Source organism: Heterodontus francisci, chromosome 1, assembly GCF_036365525.1.
Source record: "Heterodontus francisci isolate sHetFra1 chromosome 1, sHetFra1.hap1, whole genome shotgun sequence".
Taxonomy (NCBI): domain Eukaryota; kingdom Metazoa; phylum Chordata; class Chondrichthyes; order Heterodontiformes; family Heterodontidae; genus Heterodontus; species Heterodontus francisci.
Genome location: NC_090371.1, coordinates 94,147,013 through 94,162,243, shown reverse-complemented (window position 1 = coordinate 94,162,243; position 15,231 = coordinate 94,147,013). Strand labels below are relative to the sequence as shown.

The window sequence follows — 15,231 nt, the reverse complement described above, 5'->3', positions numbered from 1 at the left end:
AAGGAGGCAACAATCAATAGGAAGCATAGTAGGATCTCTGGTGGCGGGGGCGAAGGGCATGTTTCAGTGCTGTATCTCTCTATGACTCTATGACTCTGTCTCCTGTTGCAAATTGACCTCCAAACATCCTCTTAAACAAAAGCACAAATAATAGACTAACTTCAGAACCTGGATTGTACATGTATATTTACAGTAAGTGCTACCCTAGAACCTCTCTGTGCGATTCTCTATCCTACCCAAAGGCCAGGAATGCCAGTGCTCCATGGCTGCACTGTGGTATCAGGAGTCTCTTGGAACCAGGTTGCCCATGGTCTTAAGGCTCCTAGGTCCCTGAAAGACAGTTCAATAGTTTGCGTCACCACTGCATATCCAGGGGAAGCATGGTCCAGTATCCCGACACTCACATGAGTATATATCTGAGGGGGTTGGCTGAGCTGTCATTTGGAGACAGGATGGCATCATCTAGGTAGATCCTTGTGCTGATCCCTGGATTTGTAGGGGGACAAGTCTAATGTTATCTATTACATCCTTCAGAACCTGAGGTGTCAGAAGCTGCTTGAGGCTAGTTTTCAAAGTATCCATTGATCGGGACAGGCATAGATGATCCAGACAGACGTAGATGATCCTGGAACCAGCACCCAGTCCAGGCAGCACTGCATTGTGTTGAATTGTTCTCGGATATAAGCACTGAGGATGTTATTGGATACTGCCATGATCTCTGCCATCTGTCTCAGATCCTCCAAGATGATTCTCAGTACTTTCCTGTGAGTGTAAAGTTCATCCAACGAACTTATTTTTTATAGCAACACCCAAAAGATCTGAGTCCATAGGCTCTGGATCTAGGGCTCAGCTTTTGGGAAGCATCTTCTCTGCACTGCCAGGCATCCACTTGCATGTCAGACAAATGGATACAATAGCATAGTGAGTATGTTACAGGTCTAATAATTCAGACGCCTAGACTAATGATCTGGAGACATAAATTCAAATCCCACCATGCAGCTGGGGAATTTAAATTCAGTCAATTAAATAAATCTGGAATAAAAAACTAGTATCCGTAATGGTCACCACGAAACTACTGGATTGTCATAAAAGCCCATTTGGTTCACTGAGGCCCTATCGGGAAGGAAATCTGTCCACCTTATCCTGTCTAGCCTATATGCGGATCTAGCCTCACAGCAATGCGAGTGTCTCTTAACTGCCCTCTGAAATGGCCTAGCCAGCCACTCAGTTGTACCACACTGCTATGAAAAACTACAATAATTAAACCAGGTGGACCACCTGGCATAGACATAGATACCTTGAACAAAGGCACACCCAGCCCATTCAACCCTTCAATCCTCCTCACTAACATCTGGAGACTTGTGCCAAAATTGGGAGAGATGTCCCACAGACTAGTCAAGCAACAGTCTGACATAGTCATACTTACCCAATCATACCTAACAGCCAATGTCCCAGGCTCCTCCATCACCATCCCAGGGTACGTCCTGCCCCACCAGTAGGACAGACCCACCAGAGGTAGCGGCACAGTGGTATACTGTCGGAAGGGAGTGGCTTTGGGAGTCCTCAACATTGACTCCGGACCAAGGTACCCTCTAACTTTTTTTTGGAGAGCTTGGCCAATATCTTTAAGTGCGCAGTCGCGCACGTGTGGTGACTTAAAATGGCCAACTTGTGGGTAGCCAGGGTGGGAACTTACGGGTTGCTGTATGGTTGAATGGCTTAGAGGGAACATTGCTCTGGACCCCATGAAATTTCATGGTATCAGGTCAAACATGGGCAGGAAAACCTCCTATTAATTATCAATGTTCCATCCATCTTATGTTTTCTGCGTGCAGCCAGCTTGTTGCACTGCACAGTCCCTTTGAAACTGACGGGTAGCCGTACATGCATGCATCTTAAAGGGAACGTTGCTTCTGCGTGGCCTGTTTTTTCCCTCCGTGGCACATCGCCGATTGCTGCACAGCCATGCACCCATGCAGCTTAGAGGGAACATTGCTGATTATCACTTAACACCCTCCCTCAACTAACTAATCAGCATTCGTCGATTTTGAACATTACTTGAAAGAAGCACTAAGGGTAGCAATGGCACAGAACGTACTCTGGGTGGAGGACTTCAATGTCCATCACCAACAGTGGCTCGGTAGCACCACTACTGATCAAGCTGGCTGAGTCCAGAAGGACATATCTGCCAGACACTGTCTGCCGCAGGTGGTGAGAACACCAACACAAGGGAAAAACCTACTTGATCTCGTCCTCACCAACAGTCAGTTGCAGATGCATCTATCTGCGACAGTATTGGTCAGCCTGATGACCACTGCACCGTCTTTTTGGGGATCGAGTTCCCTCTTCACACCGAGGATACCCTCCATCATGTTGTGTGCCACTACCACTGTGCTAAATGGGATAAAATTCAGACCAATCTAGCAACTCAAATTGGAAATCCAGGAAGTGCTGTGGCCATCACCAGCAGAATTGTATTCCACCACAATCTGAAATCTTATCGCCCAGCATGCCCCTCATCCTACCATTACCATCAAGCCAGGTGACCAACCATGGTTCAATGAGGAATGGAGAGCATGCCAGGAGCAGCACCAGTTTCCAACTTGGTGAAATCACAGAGGAGATTTACCAGGATTTACCAGGATGCTGCCTGGACTGGAGGGCATGTCCTACGAAGAAAGATTGAGGGAGCTAGGGCTTTTCTCATTGGAGCGAAGAAGGATGAGAGGTGACTTGACAGAGGGGTACAAGATGATGAGAGGCATAGATAGAGCGGATAGTCAGAGACTTTTTCCCAGGGTGGAAAGGGCTATCACTAGGGGGCATAATTTTAAGGCGATTGGAGGAAGGTTTCGGGGAGATGTCAGAGGTAGGTTTAGATTAGATTAGAGATACAGCACTGAAACAGGCCCTTCGGCCCACCAAGTCTGTGCCGAACATCAACCACCCATTTATACTAATCCTACACTAATCCCATATTCCTACCAAACATCCCCACCTGTCCCTATATTTCCCTACCACCTACCTAGTGACAATTTATAATGTCCAATTTACCTATCAACCTGCAAGTCTTTTGGCTTGTGGGAGGAAACCGGAGCACCCGGAGAAAACCCACGCAGACACAGGGAGAACTTGCAAACTCCACACAGGCAGTACCCGGAATCGAACCCGGGTCCCTGGAGCTGTGAGGCTGCGGTGCTAACCACTGCGCCACTGTGCCGCAGGTTCTTTACACAGAGAGTGGTGGGTGCGTGGAATGCACTGCCAGCGGTGGTAGTAGAAGCAGATACGTTAGGGGCATTTAAGCGACTCTTGGATAGGTACATGGATGATAGTAGAATGAAGGGTAGGTAGTTAGTTTGATCTTAGAGTAGGTTAAAGGTTCGGCACAACATCGTGGGCCGAAGGGCCTGTACTGTGCTGTACTGTTCTATGTTCTATGTTCTATGTTAGGACTACTTGCATGCTAAACAACAGACACAGCATGAAAGGATAAGAAATAGGAGAAGGAGTAGGCCATTCAGCCCCTCGAGCCTGCTCCTCCATTCAATAAGATCATGGCTGATCTGATCATGGCCTCAACTCCATTTTCCTGCCTGCCTCCCATAACCCTCGACTCACTTGTGGATCAAAAATCTGTCCAACTCAGCCTTGAATATATTCAATGACCCAGCCTCCACTGCTCTCGAAGGTAGAGAATTCCAAACATTTACAACCCTCCATGAGAACAAATTCCTCAACTCCATCCTAAATGGGAGTCCCCCTATCCCGAAACTGTGCCCCCTACTTCTAGATTCCCCGACAAGGGAAAACATCCTCTCAGCAACTACCCTGTCAAAACCCCTCAGAATCTTATATGTTTCAATAAGATAACCTCTCATTCTTCGAAACTCCAATGACCTGCTCAACCTTTACTCATAAGACAACGCCTTCATCCCAAGAATCAACCTAGTGAACCTTCTCTGCACTGCCTTCAATGCAAGTAAATCCCTCCTTAAATTAAGTGACCAAAAATGTACGCAGTGCTAGGTGCGGTCTCACCAACACCCTGTACAATTGTCACAAGACTTCCTTACCTTTGTACTCCATCCCCCTTGCAATAATGACCAACATTCCATTTGCCTTCCTAATCACTTGCTGTACATGCATGCTAACTTTTTGTGATTCATATACGAGGACACCCAAATCCCTCTGTACCGCAGCATTCTGAAGTCTCTCTCTCCATGTAAATAATATTCTGCTTTTCTATTCTGCCTGCCAAAGTGGATAATCTCACATTTTCTCACATTATACTCCATCTGATAAATATTTTGCTGACTCACTTAACCTACAACACTGGCAATCTACCTGACAAACTAGAAAATTGCCCAAGTACATCCTGTCCACAAAAAGCATGTGTCACACTTATGAGAAGTGCAACAATGAAAAATACAAACTAAAACTGAAGAGTTATAAAAATTGACTTTGCCTTTTTAAAAAACGGACACTGCTGCAAAAGATGGCCACATGTATATTCAAACATTGCCACACTGTCTGTTTAGAACGAAGGATGCCTAACTAGGTTGAGAGCTGTCAATTACACCCATGCTGAAACATTCCTGAATTGAATAGGTTCTACTGAAACATCATAACCGGATTATTCTCGTTCTAGGCCATTGTGTGATCACCATGGGAGAAGAGACCAGAGTGTCTCCGAACCAGAAAATGGTGTGGCAAACTTTTACCTTAAAAAGGCAGACCGAGGGAGAGAGAGAGAGAGAGAGGGAGCGAGAGAGGGAGAGAGGGAAAGAGGAGAGAGAGGGACAGAGAGACACACACAGAGTGGCACAGAGAGAGGGACACAGAGAGAGGGACAGAAAGAGAGAGAGAGAGAGAGACAAACACAGAGGGTTGAATTTTACTAGCCCCTCAATGCCGTGGGTCGCAGCAGGGCGGCCCATAAAATTCTGCGGGGAAAGGCCCGCCTCGACCCCCATTGTCGAGAAGGGCCCACCATGTATTACCGGCAGCGGGGGGAACTCGGTGCGGCCCCCCCAACCCCGATTTTACGGCTGCCACTCTTCCCTCGCGCGCCTTTGGAACTCCATGTTCCAAGATGAGAACCTGGTGGGGAGAGGGAGGAATAAAATGTTCAGGGCAGGAGGGGTAAGGGAGCAGGGAAAACACTTTTGATTGGATGTGGGGATGGTGGGAAGGGGTTGATGGGCAAAAGTTAGAAGATTGGGGCGTAAAGTTCGGATAGGGAAAAAGGCAAGTGTTGGTAATAGCGGGCAATGAAATGACCATTGGTGGGGGGGTTGGGGAAGGGCCTCCATATCGTTATTATCTGTTATAAAAATAACTAATACTGTACCAGTAAATCCAGCCCCCCTGCGTAATATCGCGGAGTGCCACCGCGGAGCGCAGCACGCGAATAAAATCCAGCCCAGAGAGAGAGAGATACACACACAGAGGGACACACACCCAGAAAGAAACTTGTCCAGCTAAGAGCTGGGGAGAAAATCCAGCAAGCTAGAAGGGAGATGCTCTGCTGTGAATTCCATATTTCCAAGCTATGCAGCAGTGAATTGAAAGTGATCTTCTGCCTTCAAACTGAGATTTTCACCAAGAGAGAAACCTACAAACACCTCAGGCCTGCAACCAACGAGAACTTTACTTCTGAGAGAATTTAACAGGTTTAACCATGAATCCTGAAACCCTACCTCACTTGAAAACCACTTACACCTTTTCCTCTCTGTCTCTTCTGTGTGTGTGTGCATGCGCGAATGAATGCCTGAGCGGCTGCGGTTCTGACAATTTCGGCATATTGAATCATAGAATAGAAGCATAGAAATTTTAAGGCACAGAAAGAGGCCACTTGGCCCATCGTGTCTGTGCTGGCCATAAAACGATCCACCTATTCAAATCCCACCTTCCAGCATTTGGTCCGTAGCCCTGCAGTTTATGGCACTTGAGGTGCATATCCAGACTCCTTTTGAATGAGTTCAGGGTCTCTGACACAACTTCAGGCAGTGAGTTCCAGACCTCTACCACCCTCTGGATGAAAAAACTTTTCCTCATCTCCCCTCTAATTTTTCCACCAATCACTTTAAATCTATACCCCCCTGTCACTGAACTCTCTGCTAAGATGAATAGACCCTTCACCTCCACTCTATCCAGGCCCCTCAAAATGTTGTACATTTCAATCAGATCACCCCTCAGCCTTCTCTGTACCAAGGAGAACAACCCCAACCTATCCAATCTTTCCTCATAGCTGCATTTTTCCAGTCCTGGCAACATCCTCGTCCTCAAAAAATAATTAATCATCTGTTTTAAACCCACAAAATCCTTCGCTGTCTGTTCATTTGACAAATACAACACAAAGGGGTTAAACCCTAATAACAAAAAAACACTTGCTGCGGTCAGGTGGGAGTTGAACAGTGGGAACCACCCACAGTCCTCACCAAGTGACCGTAACACATGAAAAATCCAATGCGACCAATTCTGTCCCCCCGCCCCCTACTCCCACCCCCATCGGTTTACTCTCAATCAGCAACGTGATAGAAAGTGTCATCGACAGTGCTACCCTTGGACTAACTGCTTGTTCATCCAGGTAGGCTTGGGAAGCAAGAGAGGTGGACAAGAACAAAATTGACAGGGAAGCAAAACCCTACCAGTGTTGATGAGCCAATGGTCTGAGAGAAATGGAGCTTAAGGTGGGAATGCAGTAGCAATCAGCCTTACTGCCTGATATTGCCACCCATTTGACCACAGTGCAAAATCTAGCCCAATGTGTACATCATCCTTCAAGCATTCCAAACCATTCTGGAGACTTGACATTTTAATCTATTTTTTAAATCAAAAGTCTCCTTATGCACCATCAAATATAATAAAGCAAAATCCATGATTCCAATATCTCCTGATTTGGGACTTCTTACGATTTGCCTAACTGTGCGTATTTCAAAACTGAAGCACAAGCTTTATTACTAAGATCTCAGTGAGGTTGCAGACCAAGAAGAAATTGATTAATTGGTTCCAGAAATAACACTGTAGAAGGAAGTTAACTTGCAACTAGAGCTGTTCACCACAGAGAAGTATTGCATTCCTTTCCATGTGCAAACAAATAACTAGTCTGCAGAGACTGAATAGAAGCAGCCTTTTATTCTGGGCTTCGTTGTCACTGGCTCCACCTTGTGCAATTTAATGATTGCTTGAGGGGAATAAAAAAAGCATTTAGATTCAGTGGTGGGTGGGTGCGATTTTAATTCCAACTGGCCAGTGAGAACTAGGTGGTTGAGCCATTAAAATGCTCAGGTTACCTCCCCACTGAGAAGTCACCAGAATCCTACCATTTTTGATTTTAATGGAGGCTTCTGGATGGACAACTAAGCTGCCTGCCCAAAGCCAGTGAGGTCTTAATAGCCATATGCTAATCCAGGGCCTTGATAATGTCATTGGGCCCCAGCAGCGATTTCCCTACCCTCAACTTTGACACTTGAATAAACTGAGCAGTGTAACCTACCTGTTTTTGATTTTACTAGCTCAGACACACCATTCTTTGTAAGATTATATAATAACATGGAACAAAAGATGATGATTGAGCCTAAATACTTTGTGAATATGAATATTCTGTCACAATGATATAATGAGAGAAAATATGTTTTAAATTTTACCAGCCAAGTTCAGCTTCACACATTCTGGACTGCTGGTCTTGAAGGCTGGACATTTGTAGACATCACCAGTTCTGTTTTTGGGTTGTCCTTCCCAGGGAGAGCCAATAAGAAGCCTGAATGCAAAGAAAAAGAAAAATGCCATGCTGACTTCGCATCATCCATGGGTGTACTTTTGTGCAGTCAGAAGTTCTTACCATTAAAATACAAATTAGACTGAAAATTTAAGTTATGTTTTCTGGTCCCAGAACCAAAGTGATGGAACTGCAATGAGAAAACTCCTGTTGACTTCTCACTGAGTTGTATGCTGGGATTTCATGGGGTCAGCACCAATTAATTATTTATGGCAAGCTCCCAGTCCATATTGGATTTGGTGCTGATGGCTCACCAAAAACAAAATAGCAAAAAAGCAGTAAACTTGTTGCAATCTTCATAAAAGTGATGTGTTATGAAAGATTATTTTAGCCTTGCTAAAGGCTGCATGGGCAACAAATTGGAAGGCATTGACCAGTAGCTGTTTGAATAAATGTAAAGGTCAGAATCCATCAACCAGCAAAAAAGCAGTACATTGCCCAAACACCCTATTTGGTGCCTAGTGAAGTAAATGCAAGGACTGCTGTTCTGCTTGGAACATGACTGCACTTTTCCCTGAAGACAGGCGTGCAGCATGCCTGGTAAAAAGTGTTAGCCATGGCTAAGAGTGTTACTGGACATCCTAGATCTGGGAACGGATGCAAGTGTCACATTTTGAGGACGTTGCTGAAGTAAAACTACCCAACAATACTGATCTGATGAAAGGTCACGGACCTGAAACGTTAACTCTGCTTCTCTCTCCACAGATGCTGCTAGACCTGCTGAGTATTTCCAGCATATCTTGTTTTTATTACCCAACAATACTGTTTGTCAGGTAGATGGTGGAATTATGTATGCCAGAAAGTGTCTAGGGTCAACCTGTTCCATATTTACTGCAGTTCCATGTCATACCCTCAGATATTCTTACAGCTCTCTCCCTGCTTATAAAGCATACCCATACTCTAGTAAGAGGGAGTCAGCAGGGATTTACAGGGAGTCTTGACTAAATTCTTGAACAGACTTTGTTGACTCAGGAAGTTGTGCATATGATACATCTTGATTTCAGAAAGACTTTTGATATAATGTTACACACGTAATTAGCCCACAGGGTAGAAAAGCTTCTGACGTGAATGAAAAATAGGCTAAAATGGAGAAGTACGTGGTTGTAAATGAGCTATATTGTTATGTCAAGTGCCCATCACTAAGACGCCAGAAAAATCAGTGCTGAGTCCTTGCTCCTTATATTGTTGAATATTTAAAGCTGAGGATAAAACAAAGCTGCCTATGGTTTCAGATGACACAAAATTGGGTGGAGGTTCAAATAATAGAGAAAAAAAAATAAACCAAGTAGTACATTTTTTGGGACAGTAGATGAGTGAGTGAAAAGTGAAACTAAGGGCTGAATTTTATGAGACCCCCTAGGGATGGGAGCAGAGGCACAGGGCCCCATAAAATAGCAAGGGGAGGCAGGGGTGGAGTGCCCGTCGCCTTCCCAATGTCTTTGAATTTAGTCTGAGGCGGAGAAGGCCAGGACCCATCCAGAAGGCAATTGAGGCCCTTAAGTGACCAATTTACCAGCAGCTGGTGGGAACCAGGCTATGTGTGGTCATCCAGTAAAACAAGACAGCCTCCCTGGGGGCTTGGGGCGTGGGGGGGGGGCGTGGATGGGTGGGAGGAGGCCTCCTCCATGGGCAAACTGTGGCCTATGGAGGGACCCCAGTGGCAAAGGCTCCCCTCCGCAAACAACTCACCTGCCCTCAATGACCACCCACCACCTCCCACTCCCTTTCTGGGCCTGCCGGACTGGCCCCGGTGAGCCCACCACACTTACCTGAGGTCTGGGACTCCGGCGCTGCTCCTGGTCCTAGGCCTCGTGTAATACCATCAGTGGCCTCACTCCTGGTGGCTCTGCTTGTACTAATGAGCTGCTGACCCTCTCATTGGCCAGCAGAACTTAGAAGCAGGATCCCAGTCCTTAAAGGGACGGGGACCCCGACGGCGGGCAGTTAAGTGGCTGCCCACTGTAAATTTGGCCGGGGGTCCAAATCAGGGCCAAGGTGGTGTCATGCTCTGCGTTCTGGCCCGTTGCCGGGACCCACGCCGTCAAGATAAAATTCAGCCCTAAATGTGAACACATGCAAAGGGAATGAAACTAGAAAGGAAAATGAATGAAGAAATATAAATTATGTGACTGAACACTACCAGAGACAGATCTAGAGGTCTTGGTGGATAGCTGACTGAAACCAACTACACAGTATGCATCAACAGTAAAAAAAAATCAAATCTTGAGATATATACCCAGAGTGAAACGCCATGAAACCAAGAATGTGATAATGAGTCTGCACAAGGCCCTGGTACAGCCCTAGCGGTGTACAATTCCGGTTGCCATTCTACAGTAAATTGATCCAGATATTGGAGGCATTGCAGGAAAAGGTAACCAAATTGATATAGCCTAAGGTATGAGTGAATAGTTTACTCTGGACAAGAGGAGGCTCAGCTGAGATACAATTCAACTATCTGTTCCCTTAAGAATCTAGAATAATTTATTTATTTATTTATTTTTTAGAGATACAGCACTGAAACAGGCCCTTCGGCCCACCAAGTCTGTGCCGACCAACAACCACCCATTTATACTAACCCTACAGTAATCCCATATTCCCTATCACCTACCTACACTAGGGGCAATTTATAACAGCCAATTTACCTATCACCTGCAAGTCTTTGGATGTGGGAGGAAACCGGAGCACCCGGGGAAAACCCACGCAGACACAGGGAGAACTTGCAAACTCCGCACAGTACCCAGAATCGAACCCGGGTCCCTGGAGCTGTGAGGCTGCGGTGCTAACCACTGCGCCACTGTGCCGCCCCTGATACTTGAACCCTGATAGTTTGCTTGAGATTGGCACAAATGCTAGAACCAGGGAACAGCGTCTGAATCCTAGAAGGAAGGTGATAGGAACAGTTTAGATTGAATTGATTTATTCAGACAGCAGTGAATATATGGGTTCATCTGCAAGAAAGGCATTCGAGGTAAATAAATGGAAATAAAAGGAGAATTGGATAGATATTTGAGGGCATTGGTGATCAGCCAAATGGGCTGCAGAGTCTTTTCCAATGCTATACTTTCATGTTCAAAAGGGGTCACGACTGACACTGTTGGCCATTCATTTAATCACAGATACAGAGTGAAGCACAACTGGTTGAACAGGTATTTTGCAGACATTATTCCAACATATAATCCCATTCCCTTTTTGTAAGGGGTCCAATGTGAACCAGCCAGCAGTTCTAGCAGTTCCTCATAGCACCATAGTCATCCATCTCCAGTGCAAGCAGCATGGCAATGTTTACCTTGGAGATACATTTATATTCTGCCAAATGGCTGATACTGTTGAAGCAATAGGAGGGATAAATATTGAAGATGCTGATGATCATGAATACCATGAAACCAAGAATGTGATAATGAGTCTGCACAAGGCCCTGGTACAGCCCTAGCGATGATCAGTGCTGCTCCTGTTGAGATTGTCTGTCAGTTGCTTGAAGTAGATAGCACAGCTTGATAGCTACCTCCATTTTTAACAGTTAATCTGAAAAAGCAATTTTCCCATGCCATTGTCAGGGAGCTGTGCCTGAGCATGTACACATGATTGCTAGGATAATGGGGATGGGGGTGTTGTGGCAATGCTACTGGACTAATAATCCAGAGGCTTGGACTAATCTTCCGGAGACATGAGCAAATCTCACCATGGCAGCTGGTGGAATTTAAATTCAATCTATTAATGAATATGAAATGAAAAGCTAGTTTCAGCAATGGTAACTTGAAACTATTGGAATGTCGTAAAAACTAATCTGTTCACTCATGTCCTTTAGGGAAGAAAATCTGCCGTATTTACCTGATCTGGTTTACGTGCGACTCCAGTCCCACAGCAATGTGGCTGACTCTTAACTGCCCTCTGAAATGGCTTAGCAAGCCACCCGTTTTACCAAACTGCTACAGAAAAGTCGAATACAAATAAAACCGGACAGACCACCCGGCATTGACCTAGGAACCAGAAACGGCACAGCCTGCTCAATCAACCCTGCAAAGACCTCCTCATTAACTTCGGGGGACTTGTGCCAAAGTTGGGAGAGCTGTCCCACAGGCTAGTCAACCTGACATAGTCATACCAAATCATACCTTACAGTCAACTTCCTAGACTCCTCCATCATCATCCCTGTGTCTGTGGGTATGTCCTGTCCCATCTGCAGATCAGCCCCACCAGAGGTGGCGGCACAGTGGTATACAGTTGGGAGGGAAGGCCTTGGGAATCCTCAAAATTGACTCCGGACCCCATGAAGTCGCATGGCATCAGGTCAAACATGGGTAAGGAAACTTCCTGCTGATTACCACCTACTGCACACCACCACCACACCCCCGCCACCCCACACCTCGGCTGATGAACCAGTGCTTCTCCATGTTGAACACCACTTGGAAGAAGCACTGAGGGTAGCAAGGGCACAGAATGTACTCTGATTGGGAACTATAATGTCCATCACAAAGAATGGCTCGGTAGTACCATTACTGACCAAGCTTCCTGAGTTCGGAAGGACATAGCTGCCAGACTGGGTCTGTGGTAGATGGTGAGGACACCAACAAGAGGGAAAAATCTGCTTGACCTCGTCCTCACAAATGTATCTGTCACAGATGCATCTGTCCATAACAGTATTGGTAGGAGTACACTGCACAGTCCTTGTGAAGATGAAGACCCGACTTCACACTGAGGATGCCATCCATCAAGTTGTGTGGCACTATCACTGTGCTAAATGGAATAGATTCAGAACAGATATAGCAATGCAAACTGGGCATCTATGAGGTGCTATGGACCATCAACAGCAACAGAACTGTATTCAACCACAATCTGTAACCTCATGGTCCGGCACCTCCCTCAGTCTACCATTACCATCAAGCAGGGACATCAAACCTGGTTCAATGAGGAGTGCAGGAGAGCATGCCAGGAGTAGCATCAGGAATACCTAAAAATGTGGTGCCAACCTGGTGAAGCTACAACCTAGCACTACATACATGCTAAACAGCAGAAACAGCATGTGATAGACAGAGCTAAGTGATCCCACAATCAACGGATCATATCAAAGTTCTGCAGTCCTGCCACATCTAGTACTGAATGATGATGGACAATTAAACAACTAACGGGGGTCCACAAACATGCTATCCTCAATGAAGGGGGAGCCCAGCATGTTAAGTGCAAAAGTCAAGTCTGAATCATTTACAACCATCTTCTGCCAGAAATGCTGAGTGGATAATCATCTCAGCCTCCTCCTGAAGTCCCCAGCATCAAGGTTGTTTGTTTACTCCACAAGATATCAAGAACCAGCTGAAGACGCTGGATACTGCAAAGGCTTTGGGCCCTGACAACATCCCGGCTGTACTATTGAAGACTTGAGCTCCAGAACTAGCCACACCCCTAGCCAAACTGTTCCAGTTGTCATGGTCCTGTAGTTATTTTTTTCGGGAATATGCGGTTTGCATTTAAGGTTTGCAAAGGACCAGTATTGTTTTAAGAACCAGCAAGCCTCAGGAGTTATAGAAAGGTGCATTTTCAGTTGCCGTTAGAAACAGCCATTAGGAGACTGTGATTTGAAGGGTGCATTCTCGTTACCATAGATACAGCCACTGGGAGTGAGTGGCAAGTGATACATTTGTTACAATTCAATTTTGAACTGGCTTTTAGTTGAAGACAGTCTGTTCTAACAGAACACACAGAGGACACAGACAGCTGTGCTGTTCAGCACCTGAAAAAGAGCTCTCAGCCATTTAAACTGAAGGAATAGGATTTAAGTCTGTTTAATTATCTCAAAATACTAAAAAAGTCAAAACAGAGATCTCTGATAATTCAAACTGAAGGAAGGGAAGATAGACTGTGACAATCTTTTATCCCTCAAAAACTCTAAAGTCAGATTGATTCTATCAAAAGTGTTTGCAAGTTGTTAATTGTTGAAATTCATCGCCGAGGAAGGAAGCATCACCTACTGCTGAAGTTAGACTATGGACTGTTCTACGTGGAAGAACCTTTTTCCCCATCGGATGGCTGTGAGGACTTCAAGCAACATTCTGTGAAGACTTCAAGCAACATTGGACTGTAAATTTGCAAGGACACTAATTTTTTCTATTTTAAATGCTGTTTATATCTTCATAGTGTTTAAGAATTTAGTTCTTCTAATTAAAGAGCTAATTTGTTGATTTAAAGACACCTGGTTTGGTTAGCCTCATTCGGGGGGTTAATAGATGGTACAATTTGGCTGGGTCTTTCTTTAATTTGGAAAGTTTTAAATGATATGTTAGGCGATCTGTGGAGCGACGGGATTGAATTATCAGTGCATTTCTCTCACCACAATCAGAATCATATATTTTGATTGGGGGCTTTGACAGGAGCGGTCGGTCGTAACATAGTACAGCTATAACACTGGCATCTACTCGACAATGTGGAAAATTGCCCAAGTATGCCCTGTCCACAAAAAGCAGGACGAATCCAATCCGGTCAATTACCGCCCCATCAGTCTCGATTGCCAGCAAAGTGATGGAAGGTAACAAAAACAAGAAATGCTGGATTCACTCAGCAGGTCTGGCAGCATCTATGGAAAGAGAAGCAGAGTTAACGTTTCGGGTCAGTGACCCGATGGAAGGTGTCGTCAACAGTGCTATCCAGTGGAACTTATACAGCAATAACCTGTTCACTGACGCTCAGTTTGGGTTCCGCCAGGGCCAGTCGGTTCCAGAACTCATTACAACCTTGATCCAAACATGGACCAAAGAGCTGAACTCAAGAGGTGAAGTGAGAGTGACTGCCCTTGACAACAACAATTTGACTGAGTATGGCATCAAGGAGCCACAACAAAATTGAAGTCAAATTCATACCTAGCACAAATGAAGATGGCTATGGTTGTTGGAGGCCAAACATCTCAGCCCCAGGACATCGCTGCAGGAGTTCCTCAGGGTAGTGTCCCAGGCTCAACCTTCTGCTGCTTCATCATGACCTTTCCTCCATCTTAAGGTCAGAAGTGGGGATGATCGCTGATGATTGCACAATATTCAATACCATTCGCGACTTCTCAGATACTGAAGCAGTTCATGTCCACATGCAGTAAGACCTGGACAACTTTCAAGCTTAGGTTGAGAAGTGGCAAGTAACATTTGTGTCACACAAGTGCCAGGCAATTCTCCAACAAGAGAGAATCTAATCATCTCCCCTTAGCATTCAATGATATTACCAACTCTGAATCCCCCATCAACATCCTGGGGGTTACCACTGACCAGAAACTTAACCAGCCATACAAGTACTGTGGCTACAAGAGTGGGCCAGAGGCTGGGAAGCTCATCTTCAACTCCCCAAAGCCTGTCCACCATCTACAAGACACAAGTCAGGAGTGTGATGGAATACTCTCCATTTGCCTGGATGATGGCAGCCCGCTTGATCGGCACCACCATCCATCACCTTAAACATTCACTCTCTCCACC

General features: G+C 45.5%; 1 protein-coding gene across 1 annotated transcript in view; it reads right to left on the bottom strand.

Moving 5' to 3' along the window:
- itga1 (integrin, alpha 1) overlaps positions 1 to 15,231 on the bottom strand; it is a 292,234-nt gene that overhangs the window by 230,803 nt on the left and 46,200 nt on the right. The window contains exon 3 of the mRNA XM_068032751.1: positions 7,653 to 7,765. Coding sequence (XP_067888852.1) covers positions 7,653 to 7,765 — 113 coding nt within the window. The remainder of the gene's footprint in view (positions 1 to 7,652; positions 7,766 to 15,231) is intronic.